Source organism: Ceratotherium simum, chromosome 5 (genome assembly GCF_057802395.1).
Source record: "Ceratotherium simum simum isolate JZ-2026a chromosome 5, ASM5780239v1, whole genome shotgun sequence".
NCBI classification, from domain to species: domain Eukaryota; kingdom Metazoa; phylum Chordata; class Mammalia; order Perissodactyla; family Rhinocerotidae; genus Ceratotherium; species Ceratotherium simum.
The window spans coordinates 77941353-77961180 of NC_141904.1; the positions used below are offsets into that span (position 1 = coordinate 77941353).

The 19828-nt window shown below is 41.6% G+C and overlaps 1 protein-coding gene across 1 annotated transcript in view; it reads left to right on the forward strand.

Annotated features, from left to right (window-relative positions):
* Positions 1 to 19828, forward strand: part of ITPR1 (inositol 1,4,5-trisphosphate receptor type 1) — a 321115-nt gene that overhangs the window by 153450 nt on the left and 147837 nt on the right. The window contains exons 19-31 of the mRNA XM_087431374.1: positions 316 to 435; positions 1424 to 1618; positions 4074 to 4325; positions 4854 to 4995; positions 5739 to 5892; positions 7314 to 7501; positions 10654 to 10792; positions 11493 to 11551; positions 13747 to 13908; positions 14002 to 14172; positions 14655 to 14720; positions 15983 to 16120; positions 18418 to 18543. Of these exons, the coding sequence (XP_087287500.1) occupies positions 316 to 435; positions 1424 to 1618; positions 4074 to 4325; positions 4854 to 4995; positions 5739 to 5892; positions 7314 to 7501; positions 10654 to 10792; positions 11493 to 11551; positions 13747 to 13908; positions 14002 to 14172; positions 14655 to 14720; positions 15983 to 16120; positions 18418 to 18543 (1912 nt within the window). The remainder of the gene's footprint in view (positions 1 to 315; positions 436 to 1423; positions 1619 to 4073; positions 4326 to 4853; positions 4996 to 5738; positions 5893 to 7313; positions 7502 to 10653; positions 10793 to 11492; positions 11552 to 13746; positions 13909 to 14001; positions 14173 to 14654; positions 14721 to 15982; positions 16121 to 18417; positions 18544 to 19828) is intronic.

The following is a 19828-nucleotide window of genomic DNA, read 5'->3' on the forward strand; positions in this document are numbered from 1 at the left end:
CACCATTTCTTCCTTATGTGAACTTTTTTCTTGTGTTGTTCCTGATTTTCGTTTTCACCTCGTCACCTCTTCGTCTACCACCTGTTCATCACCTGTTCATCTATAACCACTGCCGCCTTTCCTCTTTTGCTTCTTTCTTCCTTCTCTCTGGTGACTAGTGGTACCATAGTCACTGGCACCAATGCCTAAACTGTCGCTGACTTCTTTTGTTAAAGGTATGTTGGTTCTGTCCACTTGAGGAAGAGCCAGGCTCCAAGAGCCAAAGCTCTGCTCTGTCTACGGAAAACGTTTTGTTTGGCTTCCATTTCTCAATAGATTCTTAGACTACCTCTCCGACCTGTGTGTGTCCATGAACAAATCGATTCCGGTGACCCAGGAACTGATATGTAAAGCTGTGCTGAATCCAACCAATGCCGACATCCTGATTGAGACCAAGTGAGTGGGGGTCTTGGGATTTAAGATAAAGACCGGAAAGGGATGTAGATGGAAAAGGTGTGTGGTTCAGTGGATGTTTGTGCTCCTGAGTAATAAAACCTAATTGTTTGGTTTCTTCAAACTTGGTCTGAAGTCAGGTTGGCTGGCATTTGATCTTCCTCTTGCAAAGGTCTTGGTTAGGGGAATTATTAAGTTTGCTTTTGGTGTGGCCTTCTCTGCTCATGGTGTCACTTATTTTGCATACAGGTTTAAAAGTAATGTGAAGTCACCAAGGAGCATTTACACACTTGGTTTAATTTTAAGAGTTCAGAGTTCTCTAAGTATGATCATTAATTTTAAATTTTAAAGGAAGTAATTCAGTGTTGATATTAAGTCAATGTAGGGAAGAGCTTTTTAAATTATCACTGTTTAAAAGCATTTATTAGTCCACAGAAGTTTTGGTAATAGTAGTGATTCACTTTTAGCAAGGGAGCAGTTTTCCTGATAAGTATGGTGTCAGTAATATGGGCAATGTTAAAAAAAAAAAAATACAAAACACTAAATTATCCCCTAAAATAGTGATACTTTTTTTTTTCTCATGTATAACTTAATTTTGGGCTTGGGCTAATGCAGGATTTCTCAACGTTGGCATTTTGACATTTGGGACCAAATAATATTTGTCGTGGGGGACTGTCCTGTGCATTGTAGGGTGTTTAGCAACATCCCTGGCTGCTACCCACTGGATGCCAGTAGTACCCCTCTCAGTTAGGACAACCAAAAATGTCTCCAGACATTGCCAAATGTCCCCTGGGGGGCAAAATCACTCTGATTGAGAACAACCTCATTAAAGTATATGAAGAAGTTAATGTTTGGCTCTTTGTGGTTCTGCCAGTGGGAGAAATAAAATGGCTTTCGAGTGAGTCTTTATGCTGAAAGTGAAGCTCGAGTTCAACATCAGAGCTTAGCGAGGATTTCAAACATAGTTTTCCCTCCTCCTTTTATTTTCTAGGTTGGTACTTTCTCGCTTTGAATTTGAAGGTGTTTCTACTGGAGAGAATGCTCTGGAGGCAGGAGAAGATGAGGAAGAGGTGTGGCTATTTTGGAGGGACAGCAACAAAGAGATTCGCAGTAAGAGTGTCAGGGAACTGGCACAAGATGCTAAAGAAGGTCAAAAGGAAGACCGAGATGTTCTCAGCTACTACAGGTGAGTTTGGGGTGCTCCGAAAGGGGGCCAGTTAGGAATTTATTGCTAGTTTGTTGATTACTCCAAGGAATCATAAAGTGTCATCCCATCGTCTAGCAAAAAGACAGACGTGTATTTTAGGAGTTTTAGATTGTAAGATTTCATTGACAGATAGTAAATTGCTATCTGGGTGTGGCTAGATCAAAAGAAGGATGAGTGCTTGCATCAGCCCCTGGTTATGGGGTCATAACCCTGTGGGGTCAGACTGCTTGGGCTCAAGTCCTGGCCTTTCTACTTACTAGCTTTTTGACTTCGGTCAAATTATACAGCTCTTTATGCCTCAGTTTCTTTATCTGTAAAACAGAGGCAATAGCGCCAACCTGATAAAACTTTTGCAGATGGAGCTAGGACATATATGTGTGTGTATGTACACACATATATCTCTATTTATATTTATATGTATATACATACACACATCTATCTATTTCTATATCTGTCTATACAATTATGTACTAAAAACCATGAGTTCACATCAGTATTTCCAGTTCCATTCCAACACCATGGAGTGATTTTCGCCTTCAACCTTTCCATATTCGTAACTCCCTTTTTTGAGGGTGAGAAGCCTGGCTGGCTTTATCCCTGGTATGTTTACCTGTTTGCTCAGTCTCCGCCTCTGCGGGATGCCACCTCCATCCCCAGTATCTCCTCAGTCCAAGCACTAAGGTCTGCTGGCCCTGCTACCTCAAGGGAAGAGAATGGAAAGGAAAAGAATGGAAGAGAACCAAAAAATACTTGAAAAGAGAAGAAAAGATGGAAAAGTGCTTACAGCATTTTTTCATGAAATAAAACTTTGCAGTTACACTGCCCTTTGTTACCTCTTGTGTTCTGTTCTTTCCAGTTCATTCATGTGGGGTGTATCCTTCCACACTTTCTGTGCATTTGTATTTTACTACATTTTATGCATTCACAAATAATATATAGTAATTTATCTGTTCTTAAAATTTTATGTAAATGGTACCATACTCTAAGTTCCATTCTGAAACCTGCCTTATTTATTCAGTATTCTTTCTAAAATATATTCATGTTAATGGAGGTAGATCCATTTTTTAAATTTAGACTTGAATGGTATTCTATTTTATTAATGTGCCACTTTTTCATTGCTCTTTGATTTTCATTGTATGCCACAATTTAGTTTTTTATGTCAGGAAAACATCCTTGTTCAAGTTTGTGCATATGTGTAAGAGTTTCCATTCCACACCAGGAGTGGATTTATTTAATTGGAGAGTATGCATATTTTACACTTTACTAAGCAGTTCTAAATTGGATATTTTGGTACACACTCCCACGAGTTGTAGATGAGAACTTTTGTTTGTCTTTGCTAACTCTGAATGTTGGGATGCTTTTTAATTTTTGTTAATCTTATGAGCATGAAATAGAATCATATTTTAATTTGCATTTCACTGATGTCTAATGAGGTTGGGAATATTTTCAACTCATGGTTGTTGGTAATAAATAGGGCTTTAGGGGCCGGCCCGGTGGTGCAGCAGTTAAGTACATGCGCTTCGCTTAGGCAGCCCAAGGGTTCACAGGTTCAGATCCCGATGCACTGCTTGTCAAGCCGTGCTGTGGTGGCGTCCCATATAAAGTAGAGGAAGATGGGCACGGATTTTAGCCCAGGGCCAATCTTCCTCAGCAAAAAGAGGAGGATTGGCATTGGATCTTAGCTCAGGGCTGATCTTCCTCACACACACACACAAAATAATAATAAAATAAAATAAATAGGTCTTTCAATTGGAAGCCAGTATTTGCCACTTTGGAAGCTTTTAGCTTTCTTATTTCACGTTATAAGTATGTTTACATTTTTAATTCTTGATAAATCTTCTCCCAAGAATGAATGAGAAAGACTGCTTCATTGGTCAAGTTCAGAAGTTACAAAGATCATGTGTAATTGGATGAGGAAGAAAGCATAAGACATTGTGAGGAGCCTCTTACTTTTTACACCATGGTTTTCACAAGTGTGTGAAAGTCAAAGAGTAGACTTAGATAAGATACTAAAAGTGTTATAAAATATCTCATTAGACTCAGTATGGGCAATATCTTTAACATTTCCTACGTGGTCTTTAATGTACTGTGTAAAAACACAGCTGAAGAAATAAACAAGATTTTTGGCCTAACAGTTTTCCCCCATTTATTTTATAAAATAACCAAGGACAAAATGAAATCAAGTAGTCACATAATTACTGTAACAGCAGGATAGACACATGTGACTGTTGGCATAGCTTGAACTGTTCCTTTCTCTACTTGGTACAAAAGCCAAAGTTTGGTGTACAAAGGCAATTTAAGAGTGTCCATGTGTAAGTTCAGATGGCCAAATATCACTCCTATGAAAGTTGAGGCCACCTGGACACTGTTGCTGCATGTTTCCATTCATCCTCAATGATTTCTAGAGAGTGAGCTTTATGTAACTTTTCTCCAGGTATCAGCTGAACCTTTTTGCTAGAATGTGTCTGGACCGCCAATACCTTGCCATTAACGAAATATCAGGCCAGCTGGATGTAGATCTCATTCTCCGCTGCATGTCTGACGAGAATCTGCCCTACGACCTGAGGGCGTCCTTCTGTCGTCTCATGCTTCATATGCACGTGGACCGAGATCCCCAGGAACAAGTCACTCCTGTGAAATATGCCCGCCTCTGGTCTGAGATTCCCTCCGAGATCGCCATTGATGAGTGAGCCTGGCTCCTTCTCCCTGTCAAGACCTCGTGTTGCTTTAAAACCTCTCATTTATAATGTTCTGTGTAGTAGTAGACAAACCACTTATGGTCAGGTTAAGTCTAGTTAAATCAGAGAAGAAAGATGAAATTATTTTTTTTCTTCAAGCTTAAAATTAAGTGGATGGCAAATATTATTTCTTTCTTCAAGAATATAAAAGATGGCATGATTGTATTTTTATATCTTGTTTCTCTCTTTCATTCAACAAATATTTAAGTGTCTACTGTGTGCTAGGATCAGGGAATATATCAGTAAACAAACCAGAAAACTATCTCTACACTAGTGGGGAAAGACAGACGATAAACAAGATAAATGACTATACATCTTGATGATATATGTTAAGGAGGGAAAAATAAAGTAGGGACACGGGGGGATAGGAAGTATCAGGAAGTGGGGGTGTTGGCTTTTGACGCTGAGCAGTGAGGGAAGGCCTCACTGGGAAGAACATGAAATTTGATTTCCTTTTCTTTCTCCCTTTCTTTTAGCTATGATAATAGCGGAACTTCCAAAGATGAAATTAAGGAGAGGTTTGCTCAGACCATGGAATTTGTGGAGGAGTATTTAAGAGATGTGGTTTGTCAGAGGTTTCCTTTCTCTGATAAGGAGAAAAATAAGCTTACATTTGAGGTAACTCATGATGAAATTATCTATGAGTTTTGTCTGCTTTTCATGAGTCATTTTCCTATGGGGTTAATAGAAAATATTTTAGTATGTGGTGATTTTTATCACGATATTCTAGTTTTGTAATAAAAAGGAATTCAGCTCGGTTTTGTTCCAGGACAAAATAGAACTGATACTGGTCACTTGGCTTAACATGGTTATGCTCTTAGAATAAATACTAGGGGTGAATTGAATCGTGTAAAATGATAGAACATTACGTGTACTCCGTACTTTATATTAAAAATTACGGGAAAGAAACATGCTGTGCTTGGGATCTGTCATAGATTAATCACTTCAGGGACATAAATTCTTATTACCTTTGAGACAAATGTTTCTCTTTGAGACCACTTTTCCTTTTGAGGAGTTTTATTTGCAAGGATTGCAGTGTTGCTCTGTGTCCTTGTTGGATATAACTTGACTTGCCCTGTATTATCTTTGGGAAGCGGCACAGACTAAATGATTAGGTCAGTTTTTTATTAACTAGTCATCAAAGCAGATCAGTCTCTTTGCAGGTTTTCATTTGTTATTTTTTATCCTTGTGAAACAAAACAAAATTTGATCAGAAATTGCAAGCAAAATATATGCCTTCTCTTACCATAAGGAAGATCAGAATCAGTCATTTATAAACCGGTCAACATAAAATAGAACTGAAGGATACAGTTTATTTAATACCATCTTCCTCTCTCTCGCTCTCTTTTTTAATACAATAGGTTGTAAATTTAGCTAGAAATCTCATATACTTTGGCTTCTACAACTTCTCTGACCTTCTACGATTAACCAAAATCCTCCTGGCCATATTGGACTGTGTACACGTGACGACAATCTTCCCCATTAGCAAGATGGCAAAAGGAGAAGAGAATAAAGGTGAGAATGATGTGGAGAAGCTGAAAAGGGAGACCTGACGGTACCTACACATCCAGGACACGCCCTCCAGCCTCTCCTGTTACTCCTCTTCTCATACTTTACCGGGTGATGGCCTGCCCTCTCCTTGTCCTTTTCTTCCCAACTTTTCATTGTGAACGTTTTCAAATGTAAAGAACAGCTGGAGGAATAGTGCAGTGGACACCCATGTACCCACGACTTAGGGTCGGTGATTATGAACGTTTGCTGTATTTCCTTTGTATTTATCCATGAGTCTGTGTGTATACTTGACTGAACTATTTGAAAGTTACCTAACAACCTGAATGCCTGTCTCTTAAGAATACATGTCCTATCATTATTCTTGATGTGTCATGAGGCCCTCAGTGATAATATATGGTGAAATAAAATCCAAACTTGTATCTGGATATCCTATTTCCAATTTGTGAATAGGAAAATCTGCCTTTATATGCTCATCTTTTCCTTTTTTTTAGGGTCAGAGTAGGTACGAATTAGTACTCATGAATGGATTACTGTTTTTTTTGTTTGTTTGTTTGTTTGTTTGTTTTTTTGTGAGGAAGATCAGCCCTGAGCTAACATCCATGCTAATCTTCCTCTTTTTGCTGAGGAAGACCTGCTCTGAGCTAACATCTATTGCCAATCCTCCCTTTTTTTTTTTTCCCCAAAGCCCCAGTAGATAGTTGTATGTCATAGGTGCACATCCTTCTAGTTGCTGTATGTGGGACGTGGCCTCAACATGGCCAGAGAAGCGGTGTGTCGGTGCGCGTCCGGGATCCAAACTCCGGGCCGCGAGTAGCGGAGGGCGTGCACTCAACCGCTAAGCCACGGGGCCAGCCCTGGATTACTGTTTAACTGGTCTCTACCACTGAAATAGAAAAAGCACATTTACTTACCTCCCACTATCTGCTAGGTCCTGTGCTCAGTCCCACTATCTGCTAGGTCCCGTGCTCAGTCATTTTGCCTACATTTTACCATTTAATGCTGTCGTTGAGCAACTTTATTCTCATTTTATAGATGAAGAAACTGAGCCTCAGAGAGTAATATCATGTACCCAAGATCAAGTGGCTGTTGGTAGCAGCACCAGATTTGTGCCTTATTAACTCCTGTATCCCTAGTTCTGTGCACAGCAACAAGCACATAGTAGGTGACCAATAAAATGTGGTAGGTGAATTAATACACAAAAGTGCTCTTTTGGGGATTTCAAAGCCCACTGTCTTTCTGCTACTCCCTGAAGCCCCAAATTTTTGATCGGTATTAACTTTTTCAGGTTCCTAGGGTCCTGAGAATGTATTGGAACAGGGGCATGTTAAATAATTTGTCTCGAAGAGCCCGTGCCCCTTGCCAGGTGTCTCACAGCACTCTCTAGGGATGTTGTCATGACCGAGGTCTGTCCTGGCCCTTCCCAGGCAGTAACGTGATGCGGTCCATCCACGGGGTTGGAGAGCTGATGACCCAGGTGGTGCTCCGCGGAGGAGGCTTTTTGCCCATGACTCCCATGGCTGCCGCCCCTGAAGGCAATGTAAAGCAGGCAGAGCCGGAGAAGGAGGACATCATGGTCATGGACACCAAGTTGAAGATCATCGAAATACTCCAGGTAACCATCAGCCAGAGGTGAGGGCCAGGAGTGTGCGCATAGGGATACCATTTGGATCCAGTGTCCCTGCTTTGATGGAGCCCTAGGCTTTCTGGGGAGAGAATGGACATAAATTCTTAGCTTAGCCTCAAGTGCCGTTTCTGGACTGTCCCTCTTCATCCCTCTGCTGCCATCTCCTATTCCTCCCCAGCATGCCCTGACCCCTATAGCCATGCCAAAACTTCCTGTAGTTATCTTAGTTTTCCGGAACCCTTGGCCTCTGTGTCTTCGTCCATGCTGTTCCCTTTGCTTAGAATTCACTCACTTATTCTTCTGCATACAGCTGAATTCCCTGTCTATTGTCCATAACTCAGTTCAAGGTTCCGTTAACTTTGCAGTGCCTGCCTTCCTCTCTTCTTCCCTCCTTCCTTTTTCATTCATTCATTCAATAAATATTTATTGATTCTGTGCCAAGTACTTTTAAGCATTGGAGATCCAGCAATGAACAAAATAGATTAAATTCCTCCTTCTAAAGAGCTTACATTTTGATAGGAGGCTTAGGCATATTAAAAAAAATGTATATACTATGTCAGATAGTGAGAAGTGCCAAGGATATTAAAATATAAAAGAGGGTCAGGATGGTTTGGAGGCCACTGGGGGTGGGAACCAGGGATATTGGGTTTGCTGGGGTGTCAGAGAAGGTCTCAGTGAGATGACGTGATCAGAGACCTAAATGAAGTGATGGAGCTAGCATTTGGGTAGGAAAAGGGTCTCTGAGGCAAAGGGAACAGCGCATGGAAAGACCCTGAGGTGGGAGCATGCTTGGCAAGTTTGGGAACAGGTTGGGTTTAAGAGAGAATGGATGACAATGAATCAGGGGGAGTAAATACAACTCTTTTGAGCAGATTTGCTGTAAAGATGCACAGAGAAGTGGGGAAGTGGCTGGAGGGCGATTGTTGGTAACAGGAAGGTTTTGTTTTTGTTGTAATATTTTTTAAGTTGGGAGATTATAGCAAATTTGTATGCTGAATGGGAATGATCATGTAGAGAGAGAAAACTTACTGACGTAGGAGAGAGAGGATACTTGTAGGAGCAAAGTCCTTGCAAGAGTGGGCGGGAGCCAGTCTATGGGAGGGCTTGATCTTTGATATGAGAACCCTCCTAGCCTCCCAACAACCTGTGTTTTCCTCTTTCTTCTCCATGTAGATAATTTTTATTTATCAACAAAATCATCTCCTTAATGGAAAGAATCCTTTTATCATCTTTCTCTTTTATCCTGTGCTGCCTAATCTCAACCCCATAACATCTAGTAGATATTTATAAATGTTTATAGACTTGAAGATTTTTTTCCAAGTCTGAAATCACATTTTACCAATGGTTTGAAAGCATCAGGGGGACTCCTCAAAGTAATTTACTTAAGGCAGTAAAGAATCATGTATGTAAAGGAGAAACCTCATTGAATTTCTGCCTGACCAAAAGGAGAGAAGAATTTCTTAGGCCACAGCTTATGCGTCCCAAACGTGTTAGTGTCATGGATGTTTATCAGAAATGATGTGGTACAAAACTTGTCGCATCTTGAGGTCCACTCTCTATAGTAACCTGAGGACAACTGGTTGATGGATTCATTCTTTCAACAAATGCTTATTGACCCCCTGCCATATGCAAGGCACTTTGCTGGGCACTGTGAGGAATGCACAGGTGATTCAGACAGTGGCTGTATCCACAAGGGGTTTATAATTTAATAGGAAAATAAGGTTTGATGAAGCTGTGTGCACGTGGAAATTATATCCACCAAAAAGTGTTTTCCTGAGACACAGAGGTGGGTCGTGTGATCTGATTTAGTAAGGATCAGAGAAAGTTTTACAGAGGAGGTAGGATTCCATCTGAATGTTTAAGCATAGACAGGATTTATCATATAGAAACAAGGGGACATTCTCAAGTGGATGGAGCAGCTTGAACCAGGGCATGATGGCACACAGTCAGTAAGCAGTTCTTCTTGGGCAAGCACACAGAGTGTGTTGAAGGGAAGTTGTCAGAAATGAGGTTGGAAAGGAGGACTGGGCCATGCTTTAGAGAGCTCTGGGTGTCTAAAGTATTAGGACTTTAGTCTGTGGTGAGCTTTTGAAAGTTTTCAAGGAGGGGGCTAACCTAAGAATAAGCATGTTTGGGAGGTGTATCTGGTAAATTTAGTTCTGTAATGGCCAAGGCAGGAGATAATGAGGACCTGAGCAGGAGTAAGCGACAGCGGGGAAGAGACCCATCAGAAGTGGTGGAGGTAGAACCAACAGGACTTAGTCACTGATTTGATGTGTGTATCGAGGAAGCCGATGATCCTGAGGTTGACTGAGGTTGAGAGAACCCAGGCAGGACTGACACTTAGTTTTGTGCCATACTGAGTTTGAAGTTCTGGGAAGACACCGAATGGAATGTCCATCAGTCAGTAGGAGACATGGACCAAGAGCTTGGAAAGCAAGCTGAGGATCTGTCTCAAACTGGGAGAGGCGATAGCCCTGGGATTAGGTAAGGTGACCAAGAGGGCAAGGCAGAGATGAGGAGAGAATGGAAGGGAGAATGTCAGTAAGGTCCTCAAGTAATGCCAGGTGGTTGATCTTTCTTTTTGGCTCTAGCAACAATCATGGGAAAAGTGACCTTGTGTTGGAGTAGAGGATGAGGGAATATAGGAAGTGAAAAAAGAGGGAGCCCAAGGGTTTGCATCTAAATGAAAGGAAACAGTCAGAAATAGAAAATATGAACTAAGCTAATTCTCAGTAGTAAAAACACTGTCTTTTCTCTGTTAATTCTCTTAAATTAAAAGCAGCCAACTTCACCCTTCTTAAGGCCCAGAGTTGGCATTCAATATTTTGAAATAAAGTAATGTTTTATAGAAGATAGAGTGAGTAGTGAGTAATTTATGGTTCCAGTTATTAAGTTAATTGGTAGGATGCTGAAGTTTACACTGGAAGCTAAGGTGCTGCGGGAAGACTTGATATACCCCATGGAAGTCTGTTGTTAAAGTGACTGTTGAAATCTAAGCCAAATATTTGGCTCACTTAGTGCTTGAGGTAATTGATGCAGCATATACCAGGCCCAGCTAGAGTGCAGTGGCTTGGCAAAATGTTACAGGTGGTATGCTAATGTAACCAATCTGTTTCCATTTCCACTTGAATCTTTAGTTTATTTTGAATGTGAGGTTGGATTATAGGATCTCCTGCCTCCTGTGTATATTTAAGCGAGAGTTTGATGAAAGCAATTCTCAGACTTCAGAAACATCCTCCGGAAACAGCAGCCAAGAGGGGCCAAGTAATGTACCAGGTTAGTGATTCCAGAATGGGATTTCCGCCATAGAATGGGACCTGGGCCTAATGAAAACTGGGAGTCCAAAGGGTGCCTTCTAGGAAAAGAATAAAATGAGAATGTTTTTGAGGATTATTGTATTTTAAAATGAGATCCCGAGAGGTATCTTTTTTGGGCAGAGAGATAATTGAAAGAGCCCAGATCCCTTCCTAGAGAGATCTTATTTCCTTCCAGTTTGGAGTGTCTTAGTCATAAGACAGCTGTGGGTTCTGCTGTTGTGGTTACATGAAATGCCAAAAAAAAGAACTCTGCCACACAAAACAAAACTCTCCAAGAAAACTTATTGTCCACTAGCAACTTTTACTCATGATGGAAGTTTTTCCCTGTCCAGCAAATAGTGGTAAAGGATAAGGGGAAGGGTAGTGGTAGAAATAATCCCACCTACCAAGGCCTGAGCTTCCTTGGAATGAGGTCATCACTCTGCTATAACAGGTGGTCATGCAGGGAGTAGAAGACCAGCAGAAGTATGGAACATTGCATACCAGAGCCATTGAATAGTGTGTTCTGAGTTGACCTGGCTTCAGCGCTTTGCAAAATATGATTCTGGAAGACTTAAGGTTAACCCATGGGCAGGGGCAAGGCTATTTTGGGAGAAGTTCACCAGCAGCATGTTTTGAGACCTTCCTGCATCTGAAATTAATGTTCTCTAACTTTTTAGGTGCTCTTGACTTTGAACACATTGAAGAGCAAGCTGAAGGCATCTTTGGAGGAAGGAAAGTATATTTTCAGTTACTGTTTTGTAGATGTTTCTACGATTTGGAAGGTTCCTCTTTTCCAGCTCTCAAAGGCTTTTCCCTCACTGTACCAGGAAAGGGCTAGTCTTTGGGTTTAGGTTGTTTAGTGCTCTCTTTGGAACTCTTAGTTCTCAGGTCAGAATAATCTTAGTTGGCTTAATGTGTGTGTATGTGTGTTTCCTGCCTACAACAGAAAGGATTTAAGGAGGTTTCCCAAAATAGGAATATAACAAGATTTTTTTTAAATGGTGAGGAAATAGGGTCAAAAGAAAGAGAGGGCTCAAAATAGTGAGGTTAGTAAGATCATGTACTTCTGCTACTGATGGGCTGAAATTTTTATCCCTGAGCTCTTTAGAGGCCAAGCAACAACAAAAACACACATGCTGTTCTTTCATTGTCCCTAATATTAAGTTAATGTATGAACTGCTTTTATAAGATCAGATTGCTCGATGTTGACTTAAAACATTATTATGAGACTCAAATACCTACAAGGCTCAAATACCTACAAACTTGGTATAAACATCCTATGCAGAGTTCTTATAATGTACACTCTTGGTTCAGTTATCTATTACTGTGTAACAAACTACTCAAAACACTTAATGGATTAAAACAACAACCATTTTATTGCCTCTCACAATTCTGTGGGTTCACTGGGGCTAAGCTGGATGGTTCTTTTGCTGGTCACTGTTGGGTGTATCGTGTGGGTGCAGTGAGCTGGTGACTGGGTCTGGCACATCCAAGTTGCTTTTCTCACATTTCTGCTCCTTAGTGGGGTTATCTGAAAGGCTGGGACCTCTCTCTCTCTCTGCACGTGAATATCTTGAGCTTCTGTATAGCGTGGTGACTGGCTCTAAGTGCGAAGGCCCCAAGAGGATAGGCCAACAGTGTGCAAGTGCTAATCAAGCGTCTCCTTGCATCATGTTGCTGTTGTCCTGTCAGTCAAAGCAAATCACATGGCTGAGCCCAGTGTCAGTGTGGGAGGAGCCTCCATAAGGGTGTGTATACCAGGAGGGCCCACTTTGTTGGGGTCCAGCAATGTTAACATACTACCTCAACGCTTAATATAAAACCTGTGAAATTTGAATTAGCAACATCGTTTACTATGATGGAAGATGATGTTGTTCTGAAACATACCCAGGGTATTCAGTGTATTTTGAGTTCAGCATGGCGACGCTTCTGTGTGCCATGTGGTGACTCAGCTCTCCCGCCATTTTCCTTATACTGAACCACAGTGAACCTTCTTCACACCTTTTTTGAGCGCATAGAATGAATACAGTTACATGTTAAGTCCTCTCTGTGCTTTTCTTACTAGCTGGCAACCGTGAAGGTCTCACCATTTGGCATTCATTTTATTGTAAATATGATGCAGTTACTGATACAATAATTGAGTGGCAGTGCCCAATTATGTGGTGGCCTGCCATTTGATTCAGGGCATTTTTATTAATTTTCTAATTATATAAATAACACACAGCCAAGTTATCATAGATATTGAGATAATCCCTGACAATAGGCTGATTAACCCCAGTTTGAAGAACACTGAGTTGTAATGGTTCATGGCAGTACTCTTCAAAGGCAGGTCTGCAGGACTGAACTGCTTGCTACCAGTTTGTGACCAGACAAGTACATAACACCAGAATAAGCATTTAGGCACTTTGATGGCAATTTGACACTGCTTCGACATCCAAGTGCATGATCAGTAGACTTGGTATAGAATAAGACGTCTATTGGCTACAAACTGGAAATAAAAAAAGCTGGTCCTTCTCCACAGATAGTTTGGTAGGCACTGAATTACAGCGTCTTAAATAAAAAATAAATCAATAACTTAGGGGAGAAAAATTGTGTGCAGTTCTCAGACCACAGAAGAGGCCCAGCAGAAGAACACTCTAATCTAGGAGTCAGGAATCTTGCTGCAAAGCCAGTCCTGTCACTGTGGGAGCGTAGGGACTTTGGTTTAAAATTGGGCAGTTGTGACATCTTAGTTGCTCCTTCACCTCACAATATAGTTGAAGATAAAACAAGATTGTATTGTTAAAGGAGCGAATTAAAAGTCAAGTCACCTGAGGTAGACTACAGTGTTAGAAATCTAACTAGTTGAGGTGTGTCTGGGCCCAAGGTGCACGAGAGAAGGTTGTTTGTGGTTCACCTGACCTTTCCTCTCCCACCTGCTCCTGTAGTGAGGAGAACACCCCACTGGACTTGGACGATCATGGCGGCAGAACCTTCCTCCGAGTCTTGCTCCATTTGACGATGCACGACTACCCACCCCTGGTGTCAGGAGCCTTGCAGCTCCTCTTTCGGCACTTCAGTCAGAGGCAGGAGGTCCTGCAGGCCTTCAAACAGGTAGCTTGGGTTGCTGTATATGTGTGTGTGTGTATGTGTGTGTTTTCTGTCCAAGAGGCTGTTGTGTGCACCTAATGGATTGCATTTGTTCAGGTTCAGCTGCTTGTCACCAGCCAAGATGTCGACAACTACAAACAGATAAAACAAGACTTGGATCAACTGAGATCCATTGTGGAAAAGTCAGAGCTTTGGGTGTACAAAGGGCAGGGCCCTGATGAGGCTATGGATGGTGCATCTGGTGAAAACGAACATAAGAAAACAGAGGTGGGTGAACCACAAGTTACACTGCCAAAGGAGATGGGTGGGCTCCTTGAAACAAGTAAACATCCTCTTCTGGTTTTAGATATAAATGCATGGGCTTTAATCTCAAGCGATCTGCTTGTTAAGTAGCCAGGGTAACAGCTGTTCTAGGGAATAAGCTACAAACCAAAGCTCAGCTACATCGCCCGTGCCGCCTTGGACTGTGTGGAATAGACTTTGTTGTTGAGTGAATTAGCACAGGTTTCCCTTGCAGACCCATTTGGGAAAGAACCTGTTCTCAGCTGTGGCCTGGCCCCCCATCCCCTCCCGCATCAGTGAAATAATGTCAATCGAAAGGGAGTTGAGTGTGAGCAAGTAAATGACTTGGGCGTAAACCCAGCATGACTGTTGGAAAACACTGCAAAACTTCCATTCTTTTGTAAAGGGTGATGCTAACCCATAACAAGAGTTGTACAACCCACACTTATGTTCATTTTGGTCCCTAGGAGGGGAATAACAAGTCACAAAAGCATGAGAGCACCAGCAGCTACAACTACAGAGTGGTAAAAGAGGTAAGTCCCTTTCTACCTTTTTTCCTTCTTTATTAATTCTCTAAGGAGCTTTGGTCTGTGATAGTCAAGTTGAAGGTGCAAACACTTGAGATTTTTTCTTCCAAAGTTTTTTTTTTTTTTTTTTTTTTTTATAATTTTTATTTATTTATTTTTATTTCCCCCAAAGCCCCAGTAGATAGTTGTATGTCATAGATGCACATCCTTCTAGTTGCTGCATGTGGGACACGGCCTCAGCATGGCCGGAGAAGGGTGCCTCGGTGCGCGCCCGGGATCTGAACCCCGGGCTGCCAGCAGCAGAGCGCGCGCACTTAACCGCTAAGCCACGGGGCCGGCCCTCTTCCAAAGTTTTAACAGGGAGGAAGAAGAACCCAAAGCTTAGGTGCGTGTGTTTCCGTGTCAGATCTGGGTTCAAAAACAGCTCAGCTGCCTATTATTTGTGTGTCCTCAGTTTCCTCACCTTTTATAGGTGCAGCCAGCACCTGTACTTCTGAAGGTTTACAGTTGAATGAAGGATTAAGCGATAAAATTATCAAGGATTTATCTGGGTGGCTGGCACATAATGTCCACCAATGAGAGCCATATTTCTTTAGAAATCTTTGCATGGGGTGGTTCACCGTTGGGAGGTTGGGAGCGTTGTGTTTTTTTACTGCGGAGCAAACTCTTCCCAAGTCCTCGGCAATGATGTCGAGTCATACCATTTTAAGAGATCTGTCTGAAACTACCCCACTTGCTGTTGAAGCCATAATCCACTGGTTATTCTGGAAGACATGTTCTTAGCCATACATGAGTTTGGTTTGATGCAATCAACAGGGATACAAATATTAGAAGAATTTCCCTCATTTTAGGTTTTTAACATATTGTGATCCCTTTTGCCTCCCTGCCCACCCCCGCCCCCAATCTTTTTCCAATTGTGGTTCCTAATTTTTTGAGGCTGATTTTTCTTTCCTTTTTTTAAAAAATATTTTTCAGCTTTATTGAGATATAATTGACAAATCTGTAATATATTTAAAGTGTACAGTGTGATGATTTGATATACATATACTTTGTGAAATGATTGCCACAATCAAGTTAATTAACACATCCATCACTCACATAGCTTTTGCGAGGGCGGGGAGGGTGGGGAGAACGCTTAAGATCTGCTCTCAGCATATTTTAAGTATACAACATAGTATTATTAGCTACAGCCGCCAGGCTGTACATTAAATCCTCAGAGCAGAGATGTTGGTCAAAGGGCACAAATTTTGGTTCGTTCTTTCTACCAGATTTTGATTCGACTCAGCAAACTCTGCGTTCAAGAGAGCGCGTCTGTGAGGAAGAGCAGGAAGCAGCAGCAGCGCCTGCTCCGGAACATGGGCGCGCACGCCGTGGTGCTGGAGCTGCTGCAGATTCCCTATGAGAAGGTGAGCGGGTCCCTCGTACTCGGCTGCTGCCCCCCCAGGATGGGGAAGATCCCTGGGTCCCCCAAACCCTTCACATTTGGATATTGTTGGTGAAGAGATGAAGCTGATGTGATGATTGTGACTATGAAGCAATTTTAGGTAATTTATATGAAACAGCATCATAAAAATAAAGTAAAATCACCCATAACTCCCCTCCAATTTTAAGGTTCTGTAAGGAAAGAAGAGTCCATTTATTCTCCCCTTACTCCCATGCCACATTGGATTGGGACAGCTTGGTCTGTATGCAAAGGTCAGGTAGATAGAGCTATATCCGCACATGGGCTTATGCCATACCAGTGTCATCTGCAGTGCTATTCCAGCAATTTCAGCGTGACAAATTACTAAATGCATGTGAGAATGTGGGGCTTGCCCACTTTTGAGTTCCTCACTAGTATGCTGTCATCTGGTTAAGTATTTGGATCTATCAGATGATGCTTTGCTTGACATCTTCTTGCTGTTGCTAGAAGTTACACTTTGTCCCTCATCTTTCCTGGTAGCAGTTGTCATTGGTAGTGACGGGGTTTAGGGAAGTGGGATAACAGTGCTTTGCATCTGTGTGGCCTAAAAAGGCATTTTCGAAAACATTCATTCAAGCCTCCAAAACCCAGTGTGGCACTTGTGGTGTTCCCTCTTGACAGATGAGGAAACTGAAGCTGGGGGAAGTTTAGAGACCAAGGGCATAGACTCAGGTCTCTTGAGTTCACCAGTGACTGCCAGAGAGACTTGCTGGTGAAGAGCCACCTGCAGAAGGTTCACCGCCTAATGCTCGCAGGGTGCCAGGTGCTGCACTAAGGCCTTTACACTCATTAGCTCATTGAATCCTCAAGACACCCAGATGAGATGGGTGGTACTGTTAGTAGCCTTATTTTAGATGAGAAAACTGCAGCCAGAGAGGTTCAGTCACTTGCTGGGATGGCGCAGCTCACAGGGTTATTGTCTGGACCAGGGTGGGTAAACTACAGACCTAGATCAAATCCAGCCCACCACCTGTACACCTTTTGTACAGCATATGAGCTAAGAATGGTTGTTACATTTTTAAATAGTTATATTTTAGTGGTTTAGACCTGCATAATGTCTTCTGTTTCGCTTCTTCACCCGCAAAACCTAAAGTATTTATCTAGCCCTTTAAGAAAAAGTTTGCTGACCCTTGGTTTAGACCAGAGCCAATAGCTAACATTTTTTGAATAATTACTTTCTAAGTACTTGACATGAATTTTCTCATTTAATCTTCCTAACAACCATATGAAGTGTGCACTTTTATTATCTCCATTTATTAGGAAACCGGGGCTCTGAAAGGTTGTCTTGTCCACGGTCACACAGCTAGGAAGCTGTGGATCCGGGATAAGAGCGATGCAGTCTGTGTTCCTAACTTACTCTCTCTGGCCTCTGAAATGAGGTGATGTGTGTGAGAAGAATTTTGTGGGCTATAGGAATGTCAGGGATGATTTCCATTTTGGCATTCTCATTTTATTTTTACTATCTTAAATGTTGGCTTGTTTAGAGTTGGGCAAAATGGCTATAGGTTTTATGTAATTGTCTTATCACAAGGCATCTAACTCTTTACGAATACTGAGTATATGTTTTTAATATATGAAATGAGAATTACGTAATCAGCCGTGTGAAATGTCCAGGGCCAGTATTATCCCCATTTTGCAGATAGGAAAACTAAGTTTTAGATTAAATAATGTGCCTGAGGTGACAGGGAAAGGAGCCATGCCCTAACTTATAATCTAAAGAGATATCCACTCTGCCATGTTGTCTACCACCAAAAGTTAATGCCTCTGTAGGTTGAAAAAGTGAGCCTGAGAGCTGGGGAAATGTGGGCTCAACACCATGGTGAAGTCGACCCCTGCTCTGCTGTCAGTCCCAGTTTTCAGAAATAGAGGGTTCAGAAGTTTCAGCCGTTGCTAGACAATGGAACCCCACAGACTTTCTCTTAGCTTTCACTCTGTATTACATTTTCCCTGAATAAAAATCTTTCCGTTTTTGCCCAAGGTGAGCAGGGGAGAATTCATTTTCATCGATATGGCATAAACAAGTTACTGGCTTCTTTTCAGGGTGAACAGTGCAGCCCCTCAGTATTTTCACACAGCTGGCCCTCAGCAGACACCTCCAGACCCCACATTAGTAGGAGGTGATGGGAGTGTCATGAAGCGGGGTCTTCAGGCCTAGAGATCAGTGCTTCTTCTGTCGACCTTCTCTTGTCCACAGCATAACCCTGTTTCCAACCTGTTTTTTATCTATCTCCTCCCACACAGGCCGAAGATACCAAGATGCAGGAGATAATGAGACTGGCTCATGAATTTCTGCAGAATTTCTGCGCAGGCAACCAGCAGAATCAAGCTTTGCTACACAAACACATAAACCTGTTTCTCAACCCAGGGGTAAGACTTGAGGCCTGTCTGGAAATCTGTGCAGGGAGGAGGGTGGGGAAGCGTAAGAGGAACAGCTTGTTCTTTTGATGTTGTGGCGGCTGGGACTTGTTAAAATGCAACATTCATTCCAAGGGGGAACATTCTGATCAACTCTCAGGAGGACATAAATCCTCCCCATATTTTGGGAGGAGAAGGCGGGAGGAGGGAGGAGGAGGTTGGTAGGGGCAAGGTGAGATATACTTACATTTTTTCTTAATAACATTCCTCGTCACATCAAACTTCAGTAATTGAGAAGTACTAATTCCTGCTATCCAGCCACATCCTCCTAAGGTCGTGCATAAAGTTTTTTATGTTTATACAAATACATAATATACCCATATAAAACATAGCCGTGTTACATTTTAGTTTGTTAAATATGTTTTTAAAATATATATTTTGCCTTTTTTTAAAGAAAAATGGTGGCACGCTCTACACATTGTTTTCCACTTAACACATTGTGGCTCTTTGCAAGTCAGAGATTTATAAATATTTCCTTCGTTTTGATAGCTCCCCGGCATTCCATAGAATGACTGTAACTTTTTAAAAACCATTCCCATATTAATAGACAATAAAGCCGTGTCTAATTTTTGGCTTTGTAAACAATACTGCAAAAAATATCGTTATACATGTGCACACACACACATACACTCAATAGTACTGCGAGAGCTTCCCAGGAAAAGGCCTGCTGGATTGTAGGGTAATATTCCCTTTTTGTCATATTAAGAGAAAGAAAAGGCAAAAGATAAAAAGGTTAAAGCCCCCTACATTACACCAAACATAAAACTCAATAGCTCTGGGTAAAAAGTAGAAAATAAAGCTTCTACAAGATAACATGAGAATATCTTCGTGAACTTATGGTAAGCAAAGTTGTCTTACAAAGTATGCAAAGAACACTAATCATAAAGGAAAATATTGATAAATTGGACTTCTTTAAAATTAAGAACTTCTGTTCATCACATGACACCATTAAGAGTGAGCGAAGGCAAGCCAGAGTGGGAGAAGACATTTTCAGTGCATATGTCCAACAAAGAGTTCATATCCAGAATATATAACAAACTCAGAAAAGTCAATCAGGAAAAAGACAGCCCAGTTTTTAAAACAGGCAAAAAACTTTAAAATGGGGCACTCCTTAGTAGAGGATATCCAAATGGCCAATAAATGGGACAAGGTCCTCAACATGATTAGTCATCAGAGAAATGCAAATTAAGTAAGAAATGTACAAGATATGACTGAATTTAAAAGACTGACAATGCTG